The following is a 21356-nucleotide window of genomic DNA, read 5'->3' as shown; positions in this document are numbered from 1 at the left end:
ATGTGATTTAAAAAAAAAATAAAAAAAAAAATAACGTCACACAAGCATATTGATTCGAATATGATGGTAACTATATTTTGATTATCCATAAAATATATAACAATAACTCAAAGTGAGAATCCCAGCAATGTCTGCAATGTGAGACAAAAACAAACCATGAAAATGACCCCTAATACAATAGATACTTTGGATGCCTCCACTTTGCTGGCAGGCAGTGTCTTGCGTCTGGAGATTGTCAGGCTTTTGCCAAGGCTTCCCTCTGCGGTGTCAGGGAAAGAAAAGCTGATACAACGTCTCTTTCTTGGAGCCCTGCAGAGGGATCGCAGGGCTGGATGTGGGTAGGCCTTTGTGTACCAATAGGATACGTCTCAGGGATGGTTTGCGTCAATTGGAAATGTGCATTCCATTTAGGGGAAAAAAGAAGAAGAGGGGGTGAAGAGCGGACGGTTTCTTACCAAGTGGGACGATTGGCTTTCAACAACACGGATTCGCAAACCTGACAGAAATTAAAAACAGTAGTGAACGTTTAGTCAGACGTACAAAAATATGACAATGCTCGCTGACGATAAAAGCATTCTGCAGTGATCAGAGAACATCAGATTAAACCTGTCAGGGCTGGAAAAAGCTGAAATACTCCACAGACTTGAAACGTGGTAGTGCAACTGTCAGTTGCAGTTTCTCAAAATAGGTTTTAATCAGTTTGAATGTGTTCTTTTTAAATCATCAACAAAGTCATAATGTCGGCAATGGTAGAAAAAGTCTTTACTGGCTGCTTTAGTGCTTTGGATCTGACTGCAGCCTCTTAGAAATTAGACTGTTAAAGCTACCTTTAGACAATAACCATCAATATAAGAATGTAATTACTTGCACCATGGTGCCTCCACTAATGCCTTTCATTTCTAATATCTGACATTTATCCACTTTTACCGAACAGCAGTACGTACTGAGTAATGAGGCTTTTAAAAAGTGCAGAGTTAGTGCGGACCAAATGTTGGCAGTGAAACTGTGATGTGGTTCATCTGCGTAAAGTCATGTCATATCTATAAATGAGAAGAGAAGAAGAAAAGGCAGCCACAAATCCATGTCAGACTTGTTTACACCAAACTGTGCCATAAGGAGAGTCAAGAACTTGCTGCTCTCATATCTTCCTCATAACACAATTTGCACAGTTCAAGTTTCCATCACTTTAAAGTTATTTTTGAAAACTTTCTGGGTCATTTGGATGGCACCGTGATCCAAAGCTTACCTAGCAGGCAGCAGAGATCCACACATAAACGTGGACCTCTCTATCAATGCTACAAATACCAGAGATCTGGAGGAGCCATGAAATGAAGGTGATGGATGTCAGTTAGGTTGATAAACAACTATAGTTTCCAGTACTCCTCTCCAAACTGTGACTTCACCATGGAGGTTTATGTGTTTTTAACAAAAAAAAAACAAAAAAAAACAAAAAACTGGGATAGTGTGACTCAGGAGCAGAATCCAAAAAGGAAATCTGGCACCTGAAATGTTTAATGTACTGAGAACTGGAGAAAGTGACACATGTAACATGCAAGTCTCACATCATCTGTAAGATACAATAGTTTTGGGAATGATGAAAATAAAGGGGTTAGGTAGAAACTTTTTTTTTCTTTTTTTTTTTTTTAGTTAAGATTTACTTCAAATAGCCCCTTTAAGTTGGTCTTGCCAAATGCTGAGTAATGCCAATGAAACAAATTTGGCCAGAAAGGTTGGCATTGTAAAATACCCTTGCATAATCTCCCAAATGGCATGACGGCTCTGTTTTCATGACAACTGCACTATAATGTACAGTACGTATTTAAATATCTGGAGAGAAGCAGCATTTTCTTTGGATGTTCCTGTTGTCACTGCTCGTTTACTGTGCTCCTCACTTCTACAGTAGTTCCTGGTATTAGTCTGCTTCTGGGTATGGCTTCAAATGAATCTGTATTGCTCCAAAGTCAATGTGGCTGTTCACCAACCCACTTAGCTGTAACCTTCTCTGGAGGAGAGTGTCAGCATCATCATTGGTAGCCTCAAGCTTATGAGTGCTTCTTTCAAAGTGTTACAGACTGCGTGCCCAATAACTGGCAGTCTTGTCAAAACAAATCAATAAATCAAACTGTTTTCATTATAGCAAGCTGGACCTTTGAGAGCTCCCTCAAACAGTAGAGCTTTTGACTCTAACTTTATAACCATTTGCTATAAATGATCAATGTCTCAACAGCTATTGAACGGATTGCCATGACATTTGGCTCATGGATTAACGTTCATTGGATGAAAATTTCAATTTTCCCAATACTTTGCTTAATGACAAACTATCTGCAAAAATAAAGACATTTCCATCAGCCTCAGCTGTGCTTTGTGCTCTAATTAGCAAATGTTAGCATGCAAACATGCCAAACGAAGACGGTGAACATGGTAAACATTATACCCGCATCAGCATATTAACATTGTCATTAGCATGCTGACATTAGTATTTAGCCCAAAGGCACACAGAGCTGTGAGCATGTCTGCAGACAATTGTTCAGTGATGCCTAAAGAAGAAAGATTGAAGTGTCAGACGCTGTCGTCAAGAGTTCTCACAATAGTAATTTTCACTGTCAAAATATTATAGTGTTTCCATTGCCAAACACAGGTCAGTTAAATTTCACTGTCACTGACTTCATTTGTTTTTGTCTCTTCCCTCGATTTAAACACTTGCATGCTCTAGCTTATTTTCTTTCTGCAAACTTTAGTCCAAATGTGTCCTCCTACTATGCACGTTCACTTGACCTGATGATACAGTTTATTGTTTTTTCGCTGATGTATGGAGCCACATCAGAGCAACCACCAATCAAAGCCTCTGGGCTGCAGAAAGTAATGGAAAACTGAGTTCTTGTACAGAAATAGCAAAATAATAAATGTTTTTGTGTGAACCAAAGTCAGTTTTTACACATTTCATGACAAAAGCACTAAAGTGTGCATTTTCTGGCTCATGTGACGCAGTTTCATTACTTCAGTCTGTTCTTGATTCTTCCTGGTTTACTCATAAAATGGCAGTGTGATGGTACCACATCCCTCCACTTCGAGGTATCCCCAGAATGTCCTGCCTTAAAATCCTGCCTCAAAGTCCTGATCTTGCTTCTCATACGGTATGTGCAGAGCATGTCCTCTCATACTGAGATGCATTGTTACGGGTAGTCATTTACAATAACACTGAAGTCACTCGACAGGCCTCGTTTTACACAACAGAGATCCATGAATTGTTCTCATAGGTTTTGTGAGGCAATTGAGAAGTCAACAGGGGAGCAAGAAAACTGTGGAAAACATTCAAGCTGATCTGTGCACGCCATTAATCATCAAATTGCAACACTGCAGGACTTCTGGTTTGACTTTCTGGCTTTGAAGGAAATTTTAACTATTGGCACACTAATGCTATCCAGTAGTTATGCTACACTTTCAACAAACTGGCACTGATATGATAAGAAGGTAACAATGATTTCATGGTGATCTGGAGCATCAACATCAGAAAAGTGTGCATTAAAACAATAACAAGAACTATGTCCTATTACCCGATAATACATATTGTATTAAGAATCTTGTATATAACAACCAAAAAGAAGAAGTTGCAAAAATGAGTACGTGTTTCCAGGAGACTACATGTTTGCTTTCAAAGCATCCAATTCCAGTTTTCATATAAAAATGACAGACATAGCTTGGCTTAGACCAGGCATTGCATCGAAGTGAGATAACCAATGTTTGACTTGTACTTCTCTCAAAGGTTAATGCGTGACCTACGTGGGTGGGATCTCTTGATACATGATTTGTAAATTCAACACAACTGAATGTTTCCTGGGTGATACCATGCTTGTGATCATAACAACATCAGGGGAACACCTCAATATTATTTTCACAAGATTACAAAATCCGATCATGCTGCTCAAAATGTAGACCTGCCAAAGCTTTGTTTGTGTTCTTAGCCAATATCCTAAGCGGAAGGATGAACAGAGGGAATCTTGTGTACTTCCTTTGTTGCCTGCAGGACTGTTGGAGGATGGCAGGCTGTGAGAACCCCATTAATTGCCTGCTGGTTGCTCATGTTTAGCGAGGGTCAAACACTGCCAGCTTTATGTAACCTTGCTTGTCATAGTGATGTAATCAGGCCTCAGTCAATCCAGTGGGCTACAACTTATTCCCAGATGTGTATTTGAACTGCTGGACCTGAACACAAGCAAGACGTCCCCAAATTGCAGGTCTGAAATGCAAGGTTGAGTTCTGAACTTCAAATAAAAATGAGACGGTGTATAAAATCTAAGGAAGGACGAGTAATAGGAGTGTTTCCCTGAATTCACTTTGACTCATACTTACCTACATTTAGGTTAATGGGTGGGGAACAGTGACCGTTTCCCATCCACCCTCTTTTCTCACAATTGCATTTTCATTTCTGAGATGCAATCATGTGGTAATAACTTCCAGATCCCCGTTTTCCTCCTTGCGCTGATGGGATGCGTAGCATTATGGCAGAGCAGTAAGATATATTGAGCTAATTTATAAGCGCTTCAGAACTGGCAGAATTCTGGGCTCATTTTACTGAAACTGTGTTACTAAGAAATCTGGAGGGAACAACAACGCAGGACCTAGAGAAAGACGGATGTGTATGGACAGTGAAGGAAAACACCATGAACAGCGTTGTGTGAGAGAGAACAAAGTGAGAGTGAGGTCTCTTCAGTGTAGTGGAGAGGAGGAGGAGGAGGAGGAGGAGGAGGAGGAGGAGGAGGAGGAAGAGGAGGAGCTCTGGCCTTGGGTCCCTGGGCACAGAAGGTGCTGCAGCGTTACTGAGGCTCCACTGCCTATACAAACTCATCCTGCATTGTTGTGGCTCATGGCGGCGAACTAAACAACTTAATAATCATGTTAAAGTACCACATCACACTAACGCTCCCTGCATTTACTCAAGGCCAATTTTAAGGTACTTGTGCTTCACAAGCACTTCCATTTTTTGCTGCTTTGTACTTGTACTACATTTCAGAGGTATACATTATACTTTTTACTCCACCACATTTATTTGACAGTTATAGTCTCAAGTTACTTTGCACATTAAGATCTTAAAAGCAATGCTTTCTTTAAAGCCTAAATTATACCCAAGAGGCACATGTGGTGTTCAAAAACTGCTATTCAAATCAACTTCACCTCAACCAGTTCCACCATTAAAATACTGCTTACGCATGAATGCATCAGTAATCCAATAATGTAATACAATATACAGTAATACAACACCGCCTGCAGAATCGTACTGCAGTAAATCCAGGACTTCCTCTTACAGGTGCAGTAATCAGTAACAAACAACTTTGTGTAATGTAAAAGGAGTCCCTCGTAATGACAAAACCACACTCTGCAGGTCCTATCAGTGCTACAGAGCATTTCAGCATCTGTCAGCTCATTGTTTCAGTCTTTACAGCTCACAACTGTGTTGTTAAGTTTCTCTCTCGCCGCTCTTATCACTACTTTTTCCAGCCGCTGCAGGCAGCAGTTTTCAGAGGCTCTCAAAAAAAGAAAACAGGGCCAAAAGAGAGAGAATACTGGACTTAGATCACATGGTCAAAATCAAAACATTGTGCTAATAATGTGTGTCCTAAGTTTGCTTTTCCCAGCACCCTCATCTTACATTTAAAATCTTGTATCTCCAAAATCACTTATCTCTTCCAATTTCTTATTCCCTAAAATTAATACTCTTGAAGCACATATTATCATTCAGATAGCTCAGGTTGAACAGTCTGAATTCGAATTGACTGACTCATGGATCCGAACAGCTAAAAGAAATGTGTAACTCCTTCAGCTTATTTCAGCTAATCATCGACCCTACTGGTTCAAACTTGAAAGATCCTTTAAGATCCACCGATTTGACTCTGTCCAATAGAAATGATAAAATACAGCCTCTTGAGTAGTGGACTTAGGAAACAGTGATAAATGTTCAATAGCTTGTGTCATAAAGTGACTAAATCACAACTCTGTATGCCCAACAAAAGACACACAAAAAACTTAAACAAAGTATGATGTGTGTTGGCTTTCCTGATGTAAATCTGGCTTCAGCCCATTCCTCTGAGACCTTTGTTGCCATAATAAATAAACAGGCGGTCTTTAAAATGTTCAGAATAAAAGACTTAGCCCCTGCCTGGGAAAAAGCCAGACATACACAGGACCCAACCCACTGGTCAGCTTTTAGACGCCTATAAGACTAAATGCACGTGCAGGTCAGATACTACTGGACCTACACGTACTTACCAGCTCCACTTCAGACCAGCCACGATCCTGGAAGGCAGTCAGCTTTGATAAAAAAAACCTCCCAGCATTAACTCTGAGGGTCAAGTAGCATTAAATCAAAATGAGATCTGCTCAGTTTTCTATAAACACTTCTCAGCTGGCTGTTTATTTGACACTACAGGGGTCCTCCTCCACATACTGTAACAACCATATGCACACGGTCATCTCCGGATCTTTATTCATTATTCAGCCTTTTAGTGCTCATGCCTCTCTTTAGGTCTTACAGGCCATAGATTTTAGAAAGGGTGAGGACAACTTTACTCCTTTCTTTCTTAAACTGTCTGCATTACATACATTCTAACATCTTCATTCGCACAGTTCCTGTTGTCTGGAAATTGGCACATGTGGCCATGCATAAAGGAGGAGACTGAAGCGAATCTAATAACTGTCATCCAATATCCAAGTTGTCCTGCCTGTCAAAAATCCCCAAGGCTCCATTCTTGGGCCTCTTCTGTTCAACATGGACACGCTCCCACTAGCTCAGAATATGAAAAGCAACAAGGTAAACAAACCATGATTGTGCAGATGACGCACAGATTTATCTAATGATACCATCAGGCGACAATGGTCCCATACAAGCACTGAGTGGGAGCATTGAACTCAGTTGTTGAATGTGCCGACATTCTCTATGAACTAATAGTTTTTGGAGCCAAAGAGGAACAAATAAAAGTCAGTGTTCCGCTTCAGTCGCTCACATTAAAGACAGCAAACCAAGCCACAGCTCTTGGTGTGGTGATGGACTCAGACCTAAGTTATAGCTAATTTAATAGACTTCTTATTTTACAATAACAAACAGCAAACTATCACCTTAAGACTAAGAATTAGCTGACTTGCCCATATCTCAGCAGGATTTAGAAAACCATGTCCATGTGCTTTTCTTCAGTAGGCTTGACTAATGCTGTCTTTACTGAGCTCTCTAAAAAGTCCACCAAACAGTTGTGGCTCATTTCTCACTCAGAACAGCAGACTGGACCATGTTACTCCAGTTCTCAGATCTGTGTCAAAGAAAGGACTTTAAAATACTTTACTTTTGGTTTTTAAAGCACTGAATGCTTTAAGGGCCAAACTGCGTTTCTGATCTGCTGCTCCATTGTGAACCATCCATCCTCTCAGATCCTCTTGGACTGGACTATTGACTGTCCACAGAGGCAAAATTAACCGGGAAAAGCAGCTTTCAGTTTATATGCACCACATATGCGGAAAAAACTCCCTGAAAACCTGGGATCTGCTCCAACTCTCAGTTCTTTAAAATCAAGACTTAATGGCAGGATGAGTCATTCTGGAGAAAGATTGTTGACATTCGCTGAATTTCAAATTCAGCGAATATCTCCTCATGGTCCACTAGCTGTCCTTTCTGTGTGTGTGTGTGCTGAAACAAAAAATCCAGTTTATGTACCTGGCTCACACAGAGTGGCTCAGAGCCACACAACACTGTTCCAGCCAATCAGCAACAGGTGGCGTTCAAGGGGAAGGGGAAATGGGGGAGCGAGAGGGATGGTAAATCTGGCGTGCTGATGTGTAATATCAACAGTCTTTCTCCAGAATGACTCATCCCATCTTTAAGACTTCTCTGTTTGCCACTGACTTTAATTACATGGATTTGGAACCTGCACTATGATTTTTATTCTCATGTTTTATTGCTTATCTTTTTTGTAACTCTCTATTATCTTGTACTCTTAAATCCTACATGTATCTTTTAATATTGCATTTTTAATGCCTTTTATGTCTTAAGTAAAGCCGTTTCAATTGCCTTGTTGTCAAGGGGTCCTTTAAAGTTTAAAGGACCCCTTGACAAGGGCATCTTGCAGCGCTTTAAAGTTTAAAGCGCTGCAAGATGCCCTTATCAGTCTGAAATTAGCACTCCATCAGTTCTCAGTACCAGTGTCAGTTCTCCTCTCAGCTCTGGACTGTGGGGAAGTCATTTATCAACATGCTGCCTCCACTCTGAGGCCTCCAGACTCTATTTACCATTCTGCCCTCACGTCTGTCACTGGAGATAAATTACAACACTCATCACTGCATTCTATGATAAATTTGGTTGGCCTCCCCTGTCCGAGAGACGTAATAACCATTGGTACTTATTTATCCTCAAAGTCCTTATTGGAAAATTGCCATCCTATATGTCATCTTCACTGCTCTGGCATTACAACTCATCCTTAACACACTCCAGAGATTGTAAAATTATACATTTGGTATTTGAGTGAGTGCTATTTATGGCAGCAGGGTGATGAATGTGGGAATGTTTGGAAACTAACGACAGGGCCCAGAGTCACTATAGTGCAACGGCTCGGCTCGTTAATGTGTTTTTTAATTGTTTTCGGACTTCAGTGGAGGTCTATGACACACAGGAATAAGATACAGTATATCAGGCTTTGGCTACACAGACAACACTAGTTGGTAGGATGGCACGGTTAAAATGAAGCACATGAGAGTTACATATTGTCAAGGCAGGAAGACAATGTACAGCATGTAGGACTTTGAAGCAGGAGCACGCTCATTGAAAACACACCGAGGATTGGTGCAGATTTGCAGGAATGATTTGCTGAAGAATATCAAATGTTCCAGGGGAGAATTTCCTGCTCGTTATTGACTCCAGGTTTTGTAGCTGGCATCCTGCTTCTGTGCGTACACCGAAGGTTTTAAGCATTCAGGGTATGATGCAGCCATGGTGAAGGAATAACATTTGTCTACATCCCTGCAACAGCCAGTGTGTTCAGCGCTGAAGCAAACTCGAGTTGGAGACTTTTTCCTTGCTGCTGAATTTGGAGTTCATTCGAGGGTATGAAACCCTGGCACAATGTGAAATAAAGTCGGGCCATAACTTGGAGTTATTGCTCAAATTTAAGTTAGTCAGGCAGGTGATAGCCATGGCTGGTTGGCAACAACACAACCTGAAAACTAAGTTCAGGAACAGAATAACATATGATCTATTTGTGCTGTAATATTGCTCACTTTGATGCTTTTCGAATGCTGCCGGCACACCAGAGCGGAGCAGGAACTCTGATCGCATTGTTCTCTTCAGAGCCTTTTTGTTTGTTCGTTTTATGGCAAAAGTAAAATCCCGAGAACCAAAGCTGAGTTTTATGTAACACCAGTCATATCACAAATTGATAGCAGAAAGATTAATAAGCTACACCCGGAGACATGTGTACCAATCACAACCATACCCTGAAGTGGAGCTCAACCACATGTGCTGTTAATCCTCCAGTTTGGTGAAACATGATTAGAGTGGAAAACATAAAAATGCCTTGGTGAGGAAATAAATTCAGTCATAAAATCTGAGGAATTTGCTAATGGTCGAGGCTGATGTTGAAATAGTATCTGTGTGTCCGTGAAAGGTTGGAGTTTAGGTTGATGGGGTGAGCTAATGAACCTGAGAAATCTGTAGAGACTTGATGGTTTATACCTGAATGCCAAACTATCATCTCATCGCTGCACCTTCACTTAATGGAGGCGAAGAAGTTTCTGAACCTCATGAAGACCTTGAAGAAAGACTGGTTCTTCAAACATTTGCTAAAGCGGTCTAAAAGAGAGTCTGAAATTAATGGAGCACTTATTCAATTTTTCAGTTTTTAAAGATCAAGATCATTTCGATTTGAAGGGATTTCAAAAGCACGACAGCTCCTAAGTGGCCCCGGCAATCGTTCTGGCGCCTCGTGTAACGTGCTCCTGTTTTCCCCATTTTTCCTGCGAACTCCATGAGGGTCTCGTGTTGATTTATCTGAGTGTTAAGCACTCGAATGTTTATGCCTTGTACCCTGGATGACACCATCTGCTATCAATCGGTATTTCCATCGTTGTCTGCACACAGCAGTCCAGAACATCTTGGGACAGAGTCATGTACAAAGACGTTGATGTCCGTGTCTGCCTCTTCCCGAGTGGCTCCATCGCAATGTGTCACCTATACTAACCGGTCACTTTACAGCTTAACCAGCCACGTTCATCCTTTACAGTTACCTTGTACAGTATGCTGTAGTCAGAAAGACTTAGTGTGAGCGTTAGTGAAAACTGGCCCATGTGCTGTATCATTCAAGCCAAAAATATGACTCCGTGTAATTTGTAGACCACATAAGGAGGAACACAGGCCAGCTAACACTTCAAGATGTGAAAGCGTCTTTTTCCCATATTCACAGAGAAATGTATGTGAATATTAACATGAACATGTGTACGATAAGGCGTAAAATGTTCCACATGCAGACTTGTAGGAAGAAAGTTTCCTCATATTCACTGGTTTGTCATTCTGGTGACATCACTGCTCATTGCTGTGGGCTTTCAAATATTTCTTTTGGGTGCTACAGTGACAGCACACTACGGCTTTTTCTATGGAGTTTCTGATGATGGAGGCTGATATTCTGCAGGTGGCATTTTTTTGTTTCTTTGTTTAACTTTAGTGGCTATTGCTGCTCTCACCAGGAGTTTCCAAGCAAACTGCCGTCGCTGGTGTTTGTGCTATAAAATCAGTGGTGGAAAAAACGTGCATAAAGCATTTTATCAGCAAAATGCACTTCATGTGTTAGAGTGAATGTACTCACTATGCGACTGGACCCTGTCAGAGTATACGTTATCATAATTAATGCGCTAACTAAACAGCATGCTATTATTGAATTTGGTCAAGATGGACCTAATTTGAACAAAAAGTACAATATTAGTACACGTACAGAATGTTGTACAGTACTTGAGTAAATGTTACTACATCCCAGCTACATTTCACCACTGCATAAAACGCATGCAGGAGATCAGAGAAGATTTTTCTTTTTGCCTTTCAAGATGATCATTATGTCAGATAAGTTCATCCAAGAGGCATAAATTGTTGCCATGAGTTGGCCGAGTGATACGGCAGACTTCAGAGCTTGCTGATGTGACGTGGGATCAGAAAGGAGACACCATGGATCAGCTTCACAGCTCCATCTGACAGCACCAACACTATACTGCTTTTGATTGACCACGTGCACAGTTGCGGGTGCATTAGCGCTCCGTCAAACTTGTCAAACTTGGTGAGAGGAGGCAACAAAAACCCTGTCCGATGCTAGTCTTTGGGACCGTGTCCCAGACGCTGCCTCTGGTGACTTCCACTAAAACACACAACATGGGATAGAACAATTTGGCACCCATCGCTCAATTTTGTTCCAGACGTTCCTCCTCTTTCGCGACAGGCCATTATCGGCTGATATATACTCCGATCAGGGCATTAGTTTACACCAGGTGCTTAAGGCAGCATATGAAAGCTCTCTTCAAGTAAGCTGTCTATAAGCTGAACCACTGTTATGTTCAGCATTAAAAACTATGCATGATTGATGCCAAAGACGCTCACTTCAATATACATCACTTCTTTTACATAATTCATAGAGCATTATATGATATTCAGGAAAGCTTTGCTTTAAGACTTGCATGAGGCACAGCTATATGACAGCAGTGTTTGACACGTGCACAGATATTCTCCTCCCTTGACTTTGGGTTGCACTGAGTTCATGAAAGCATACGAGCAGAGATCCTCAGACGTCTATGGGGGTTCATTAAACTGCACGTGCATCGTGGTGTATATGTTGGTCTTCTTTATATAAAGTACTCATGAGGAAAAGTAAAGGCCTGCGCTCAGAGCTCAGGCCACAGGCCAGAAAACAACCACAACACTTTGCAGGCGACGTCGAAGGCATGCACAAACCATACTTGAGCTGAAGATGATGCTGATACTTGCTGATACTTGAAACCATACTTGATGCTGAAAATGGAAAATGAACGTCTTGATAGCAAGTTCTGCACTCTGTCTTCCCCCAGTGTGACACTCTGCTCTGTTCAGTGCTGTCATATTGCAAAGTTGGACGCAGACTAAGTTCTTTCTGTCAAATTGAATGACAAAGTATTGTGGGAGATGAAACTTTGGACCAGACTGCGGTCTGACATACGGGTGTGGCCATCCTTGAGATCCTTTTATTTGCAAGTATAAAGGCGTCATTCTTTACTCGTGAGATCAATGCAGGGAGGGCATCCAAAACGACCTCACACAGACAAGGAATGTGTGCGCACACCAACACATCCCTTTGGTTTGTGAATGTGTGCTCACTGCATTTTAGAGTAGCAGGTTAATTCATTCAAGAGGAGATACTGACTCACAAATATATATACACACACGCACACACATTTCAGCACATTAAAATGGAGAAAGAACATGGCTACATAAATTTACTCCATAGACAATTTATTATGTTTTGTTCCAGTTGAAAGTCCCTGCTGCTTGCAGGAACACTAAAGCTCACCATGACAGGGCGGACTCAACCTTGCCAGCACATAGCTATCTCCACACACACATACACACAAAGTCATACTTCCATTACTTTTGGGGACATTACATACATACAGACATGTGCTATATGACAAAACAATGGATACCATCCCATAAATCCAGTGCAGCCCTCGCTCTGCTTTCGTTAATGTATAACATCGGTTTTTGTGATAGGAAACCTGGCAGCTGATGTTGTGCAACTTCAAAGCTATATTTCATCTGACCTTGCCGAGGCTGGTGGTGCACGGGGAACAGTCTTCTGCCTCTGTATCAATTAGAGCACAGAGTCCAAAGAGAGAGAAAATCAAACACAGAATGCTGGACTGGGGACAAGGCAGAGACAAGCAGTCTTCTGAAAATTCACCTCCATTTGAGGGAGTTAAGACAAGGCAGCCTATCAGTGGATTTATCCTTCTATCATGAGCGTCAACCTCAGATAATGCGTCAAATACAATATCTTTTCCGAATAGATGGGGGATGAGGGACGCTTAAAATTTCATTCCATTACAGATAGGTAGACTTTCCCTTCAGCCTCTTTAAGACAGCTGTGGTTTAGTGCATGCCGGCAGTGATAATGGCAGAATGGTAAATTAATAGCAGGAAGAGTTTTTTTTTCTGGACACGACATTAACATGAACTTGATGACACTGCAAACCAGACTTGAAAAATTCGAAAACTATAAGGAAACGATCAGTGACAGCATCACTGAGAAGAAATGCAATCTGTTTGAAGGTACAAGAATAAGACCGAGTGAAATAAGGCAAATCAGACAGAGCCTGAGATAACAAGAAATAATCTACACTGCCATGTAGCTAAGATGTAACAATTTATTCATACTTGACACAATGAACTCTTTCAAACTTAACTTCCAGTGTCAGAGTCCTACATTTTTAATCTGCTCTCTTACAGTTGAGCATAGCTGACATTTTGTGCGACTGGGGAAGAGCAGAGTAAATGTACAGCTCAAACAATGGACGGGTGTGTCAGTGTGAACAGTAGTAGCATCTGTGCGTCTGGCAGCCAGAGAGGTCGCACCCAGCTGATGTCATAGCTTTGTGTGCTGATCTGTTAAGTTGCGGCCGCAGCCAGTGATATAGAAGTACATCTGTTCCACATACTGAACAAACAAAATCTGGTGCTCCGACCGTCCAGAATGTGGAGGAATGGGAATAACTGCTGACAAAATTGTTTTTGGCAAATGTACCTATAATCATCTTTAAATGAATAAATATTGCATCAAAATAATGTGGTCAAATGAAAACATATTGAATGAAACCACTGATATCACTTCAGAAATGAGGTCTAACGATGAACATACTGGAGGGTCAGCAAAGATAACAGGCGGCTCCTTTTGACAATTTGAAAAGAACACAAAAGACAATAAGAAATACAGAACCTCTTTAGCTTTCTATCTATTTTTGATCCTCATTTAACTCACAACTAAAACAAAACCCTTACGTTGTCTCAGTAAAATCCCATCCAGGGGGTTGGAACTGCTTTAATGAAACCTGCATGGTCTCTGCAGCAGCCTGCTGTCATTACACAATCATGTTGGGGACGTTTTGCACAGCAGCACTGGTGTCATGAGACAGACGGGCCCCACTGGTGGCCTGAAACAGTCGCAGCTTCCCATCCAGGGTCCCTGTCAGCAGCTAAGGACAGAAGAGAAAGAAGATGACGTCATGTTCAGCTTGATATTTCCCAGGAACTGTGTCACACATCCCTCTCCTTTTCACAACTCTCTATTTAGGAGACCGAATTGCATAACAGAACACCTGCTTCCAAGGTCAACATCCATACTGTGTTTCTCCTACAAATTCCTGATTTTCCATACCTGCCATTTAACAGAAAAAACACAAAGCTGCCTGGAATCAACTTTAAAAGTTATATAACTCCATTTAATCAGAAGGAGATCTTGAGGTTCCTGCCAATGCTAGTCATGGTGAGTCAACTGTTTAGAGATTAATAAGGCACCCACATGTCAATAAACTAACATCAGCGAACACTGTGTGCAAACACACACCCCACACTTAAACCGACACGTGGATGTGGCACAAAGACAAGCACGTGTGAACAATCACTTCTTAACTATATTTCTTAATAAGAAGGAAGGATTATCTCATCTGTGTCTATCAGCCAGTGGAGCAGATGAGTGTGTGGGAGCATTACCTCAACACTCTGACAGCCAATCAGAGGGCAAAAGCAATTGGAAACCCTCTACAAAATGAGGTGTGTTATACAAATTCATATCTATGGCTGCTTGAAGTAGAGTATATGATATGATGGAACAATTATAATTCAAGACAGCTGTTCACAAACGGCTCCATTTTCACTTTATTTTCAAGCATATGTGATGTGTAAGACCAGGGCGAGTAACCCATTTCATACTAGTTCAAGCCATGGATATTTGTATTTCTCTTAATCCCAATTCAAGTCTTAAAGGCCTTCACAAATCCTACATGATGACAAATAAGTGAAAACAACTCCCCACATTCCAAACTAACTGGGAATGCTTGGGTGAATGTCCAGATCTGCTGTGGAGCATCAGTGTCATTTATGGTGATTTCAGAGATGTTTAGGTAGTTGTAAAGACAGCGTATCTTTTTTTTAAAGTATACTAACAGTGGGAATCTTGGGAAACAACAAGTTGCCAAGCAGTGATAAAAACCACATTTGGTACAACAATAGTCCAGCATTTTTCCCCATGTACTAAAGCTGTTTTATGCAGGAGAAATCATCATTTACCAGCAAGCAGATGTCTGTGCTGGGAGAGGGAGTCACAATAGCTGAGGTCTGAGGATGACTAAAACACACAATGACTAAACTGGGGTGGACTCGATCCTCCTTTGAAGGGCCATTGTTGCAGCCTCTCTCCCATCGACACACGGAGGATTTCCGGGTGTGTGTGCAGCACACAGACAAGAGGAGTAAGCACACATCAGACCTACATAAGCATGTGTTTTACTGGTGTTTTCTCATGTATAAAAATGTTTGAGACGCTGCCACTAAACAGTTAGATGGTTCATTTCACTAGCTCTTCTATTTTTAAGCAGTCTTTTTGCACCGTGACCTCCTGCTCATTGACCTTAATCAACAATAGCCAAGCTGTCTGGGTCCTGCCCCCGAGCTGCAAAAATAGCCACTTAAAACTTAAGAGGGTCAGAGAGCAGCTCCATTAGCAACCACAGCTCTCTTCATCAACTTCCATCAAAAATCATTAGACTGTGTAATCACCTCGGCATTACATTCCTCCCTCCAAACATACAGCGCAGAGCTGGAACTATCACAGATTTTCTAAAGCGGTGATAACAACATTAATGGAATTTCTGCATCATACGCTCGCAGCAAACATCTGCAATCTGACACATTCCATCTGTGCAACCTTCAACCTCTGTTCACTGAGGCTGAAGCGAGCTAAAGCCGATGAGGACCGGAGGTTTTGGGCAACCTTCAGGGTCAGAAGTCAGAACTTGTTGTGAGCTGATTCACTGTAGACATATTGCACGGGGTCATGCTGGGCCATCACAAGTTTGGTATTTGGCTTTCCTTGTCAACATCCCTCTTCTAAGAAACACGGTTTGATCTCTGTTTAAAAAATGCATTTGCAATGTCCTTATGCAATCCTGTCACCACTGATATATTTATATATATATCAGTTTTCAAGACATTCACAAGCGTATGTTTGCCACTTTTTTAAAAGAAAAACATTTGATCTTCAGTAATCTCAAAGACAGGACATGCATGAGCCACGATGTTGAGAATTTGGGCAGCATCTTCTTTTACGACCCTTTATTTGTTTTTATGTGTGGTGCATTAAAGTCTCATTCAAAACTTTTTGGGAACTCTGTGATCATAAATCAGATAGAGAATTTACATGGTGTGTCACGCATGCTGCATAATCAAAATTATAGTCCAACGTGCTTGCTCAATACCTCCAAAAGAAAACCACAAATCAACAGTTCAAAGCAGCCTTCAGTGGCAAACGCTTCTGCTAAATACTGGCACACTGGACAACACAAAGTATCTGTCCACACAAACTCGGTATGAACAATGGCTGAGGCTTTGAAGATATGAGGAGAAATGTGTTTTCCCTCCTGAAGGATATCATTCATCAGCTGTAGAGCACAGACTTGACAAATGCCAACATAGCAGGATGTTCTGTACCGTACATGCTGAGAGGGGAAGGAAGATCTACATGAGAGATGGGAAAAGAAGCAGACGGTCACCAGGGTCACCTATTTGATGAGCTTACAAGTCCATGGACTGTCTGTTGACTTATATGATCCTGTGATCAGATCTTTTTAGCCATTTATTAATGTCATGCAAAGTTGTATAGAAACATTCCAGCTAAATTTTATTTCTGTTGCCGTAAAGCCTCACTCCCTCTTGTTTGTTATAAGTATCAATGATTCCTTCATTAGAAATTAGGAAACTGACTTTTTTTTCCATTCAGAAACTGTCAAATTGCAATAACACCTTCAGGAAAACGAACCACGTCACACTGGACACATGAAATTGATGCATGAAGTCGACATTAAATGAACCTCAGCTCTTATATTAATTATTATTGATGACAATTAAAACAGTTCAACAGTCAACAGTCAGCAACAGGAAATCTGTACTCCCTGTCTGAGTCTGAGTCTAAATATGTTTACAAAGCCCTGCACAGGCGCATCTGGGTCAGTCTGACAGAACGCAGAGAAGCACAGATACAATCAGACTCACAACAATCCATGTGTTCACTCCAGAGGCTGCACGTGGAATTTCTTTCTTGAAGAAAAATGCAGGGAACACCCAAACATAAAAAGGATAGTTCATGTCCATTAAGGCTGACACAATCACTGAAAACATTATCATTTCAAGGTGGCGGTGCTGGAACGCGATCCGTCAATATCTCCACCATTTTAAAAGCAACCTAAATTATTGCATAACAAATGCGAAATACTGTCTTGAACCCAGGTTTGTGCCTCAAATTTCTCCTTTGGTAGGTTCCAGTTAGCTCAATGCTGCTCAACAACGTTAAATATATATTCTGTATTTGTGTATCTGTTTTGACATTAACGTATGTGATGCTTATTTGAATAGTCTGACATTTTGGGAAATATACTTATTTGCTGTCTTGCTAAGAGTTAAAGACTGATTCCACTCTGCTGCTTGTGATGTATATGTAGTAGGGGCCAGCAGCTGATTAACTTAGTTTAGCATAAAGACTGGAAACAGGGGGAACAGCTAGCCTGGCTCTGTTTAATGCCAGGATCAGAGTACACAATGTTTTTGTCTTTCAGCATGCTCTCTTACACAGAGTCAGATATGACGTTAGATATCAGTTTGATGTGTGCACTCAAAGCGTTCAATAATAAACCCCCAGGTCACGTAATATTCAGTAATTAGAAACATGATATGTGCTATTTAACAATTCTGTGTTCATGCCAATAAATATGTTTATCTGAGCAACCTTAATCCATTAAAGCAGCACAGGCTATACAAAAATGCTGTATGTCATTCAAATTTCCTGTACACAGTGTTCCTCATATTAATGTTATACAGCCAACGAAAGGACAACGCCATTAACTAACACCAGCCAACTGAGAAAATGCTGTCTACTACAAGTGAAAGGTTTTGATACTTAAAAACGCCTCTTGTGACTTTGCAGCTGGACCCAAACCCTTTATTTTCTCACTTCCTGTCCATTGCCATTTCCAGCTGTGTTGAACACAGGCCAGTTGATTCCAGAGAGGCTGTCTCAGCTTTGTCTGTGTCTCACTCTAATGTGACATTCTGGAGCAGAGAGCAGAGTCCAGCTCTCTAATTGCTGTCTGGCCACTACGGTAAGAAGAGAGGGTTTTGCTTTCTGGGGTCAGGCAAAGAGGAAGTGAGGATACATATATATATATATAAAGGATTAAGGAGTGTGAATAGCCTTTCAAATGCCAAATGGCCACAAATGAAAGATACAGTAAAAAAGATCTAGTGGGACGCCAGCTGCATTTTTTTGCCGGCCTGCAAAGAGCAAAGATGATACATGCTGACATATGGAGACAAGAGTGCACTGAGCTTGAAAGCCAGATGATTCACTCGTTGTTCATCTTCCTATTTGGGACGTTAGAACATGTTAACTTTTTAACTGTCAGAGACAGCTGCTTGTGTCAGTAAGCGGTCACGGTCCTGCACTAACTCCAAATGCAAATGAGTACAAATGAGGGCTAAAGTGCTTGAGGGAAAGAGTTCAGAAACTTCTCACTTAATCAAAAGACTGAAACTCAACGCAGTATTTAATAGTTCTTATTTCATTCTGACCCTATTGTTGAAATAAAAAGGAGCAACTCTTTTTGTATTCCCATGCCACAAGCACACACACACACACACGTGCATTTAAAATCTAACTATATAATTGGAGTTTTTTTTTTTTTTTTCATATGAGATTACTGTTTTGTTTTTGGGTCATTTCAGCCAGCGACAACATGTGCCAAACTCCTGATCATAAGATGATTCAGCTAACAACTCGGTAAAAATATGTTTCTCTCTGGCCAGACTAAGAACACCTGGTTTAGGATTATTCAAAGAAAAGCTCCCATTTTCATTTGATGGCTCTGGCTTGTAAATGTCTCCTTCTGCACCATCCTGTTCATATGTACCCAGCCCCCCAAAGGTGAAAGTTACGGCTTTTACAAATGTTCCAATTTGTGTAGTATGAGTCACATCTACTAAGACTGAGCCAACATATGGAGACTTTAGCACCAATGTAAAAATCCTTTTCACTTGTTTTCCTACTCCAATTTGTAGTTCTTCTGTTTTCATTTACCATTTTCTCAACAAGAAAACTGTCATTAAGATTGAAAATCTCTTCTTACACAAACAGGTCGTAGAGATGGACCATACAGAGATCAGTGACAGATGAGGGCTTTGCTTTTACCAGTATTCGAATGGAAAAAGAGAGGGCACCCTACTGTCCTCTCAAAGAAATCCACTTCACTAATAAGATGATCTTTGGCAAATTCCACAAAGATGTTTCCACTGCCGTGTGGAACAATGTAACTGGAGCTACTGACAGCTTGGAGTGAGACAGTACAGAAATATGAGTAACCCAAATACACCACAGCCACAGGATGTCTATTTCTCCAGTCTGACTTAGTAACCTGTTTCTCTGAAGTCACTGTTTATTTGCCTCTGGCCACAGCATTTTTCTAAGCCTTTACTTAGGACCCTGAAGATGTGAAATTCCAAAAATCATTGGAGGAGGTCACTTCAGATACAGCATCACCACTGCCTTGTTTTCAGGAACTATCAAAGCTGGACACTGCTTAGCTTGTGTCCTACATATGAAAAAGAGACTATCTTCATGTGCTGAACCTGCAGAGAAGTGTGAAAATGATTCTTCAAGTCAGCTTTTATGGTAGCACATTCAGGTACAACACAGGGGAGCTCTACAGAGGTATGCCATGTGAAATCCCACAAGACTTTACAAGACAACAAAGTGAAGTGACAGTAAAAGTCGGGATCTTTCATTACAGACTAAAGTACAGGAATAAACCCAGGGGAATGAACCCCGGAGGAAGATATGCCTGCTTGATGGTATTTTAAGTATCAGGGTGGAAAACGTGAGAGAAAAATGAGTGGAAAAGGAGTGCTGTTCTCACAGCAGTAAATATAGTGAACATCTGGCCCTCAAATGTGGCTAAAAGCAAGGTGAGCACTGGTTGGGGACACTTTGTCAGTATTTTTCATGTCTTTTGACACCAATATGGTATCACATGCTCTTAACTGTCAGACTGACCAGCCATTTCCCAGGACTTCTTGGACTTCTAATCACTTTTTTTTATCTACATGTCTCTGTTTTGGCCACAAACAAAAGAAAAATAAAGATAGACTTGCATCCATTCCAGTCAGACATTAGATCAACTGGATCAAGATTAAGTAGAAGCAGCCTCACAAAGCTGAGCCAGGCACCGAAAACATCAGTAGAAGATAAACTATCAGAAGGAGAGAAAAGAAACACTACTCAGTTATTATGAGGGAGCGTTTTGTGGAACTCTTGATCTATGTATGAGAAATCTTTCACTATACTCTCAGTAACGTTAAGAAGAGTACTCATATAAATGACTGGGGCTTCAGAGGCGAAGGTGTGAGAATCTGGACTGCAGAGCTCAACTCCTCAGCATCTTGAAACACTTACAAATCCTCACATTTTCACAGATTCTGTACAAATATTAGAGACAGATTGAACTATTGTTTCCCACTTCACGAGGCTGAAATGTTGCATAAGGAGTCCTAGATCATTTCAAGCCATTAGTGAGCTTCATTCAAGAGCACCAGGACCCATCCATGCTTATCAGCAACAGAAATCTAAGCAATCAAGGATGCATCAGCAACATGTCACTAATTCTTTACGACTGTAGTATTTCCATTGAAAACAGGTTGGTTTATCTTAAACTGTGGGCTTTCATGGGCGCCCATCCTGCTGATCTATTGTTTTTATATATCTGTCAGCTTTACAGGATGTCAAATGAGGTTATGAACAATTGGAATGATGAGCATAACAATGTATCTTGACCAATTACAATGAAGCTCCAGTAAAAATCTCAAAGGATATGAATCTTTCAATTTCATACAGTTGTATCTCAATTTGCTAAGGATTTCAGAGGTAGTCCTCCCTCTAAGAGGTGCTGAGAAAGACTAAATAGGCCAGGGTGAATGTTGATTTAATCAAGAACACGCTGTCCCTTTGAGTGGGTACACAAATGGTAGCTGTGCATTGGTGAATGGACAAGACTGT

General features: G+C 41.0%; 1 protein-coding gene across 1 annotated transcript in view; it reads right to left on the bottom strand.

Annotated features, from left to right (window-relative positions):
- Positions 1-13481: 13481 nt before the first annotated feature.
- The window catches only part of wdr27 (WD repeat domain 27), a 37126-nt gene continuing 29251 nt past the window's right edge, over positions 13482-21356 (bottom strand). Inside the window, exon 24 of the mRNA XM_076743512.1 lies at positions 13482-14235. Within this exon, the coding sequence (XP_076599627.1) occupies positions 14122-14235 (114 nt within the window). The 3' untranslated portion in view covers positions 13482-14121. The remainder of the gene's footprint in view (positions 14236-21356) is intronic.

The sequence above is a fragment of the Chaetodon auriga genome, chromosome 11 (genome assembly GCF_051107435.1).
Source record: "Chaetodon auriga isolate fChaAug3 chromosome 11, fChaAug3.hap1, whole genome shotgun sequence".
NCBI lineage: Eukaryota > Metazoa > Chordata > Actinopteri > Chaetodontiformes > Chaetodontidae > Chaetodon > Chaetodon auriga.
This window is presented reverse-complemented; position numbering and strand designations above follow the sequence as displayed.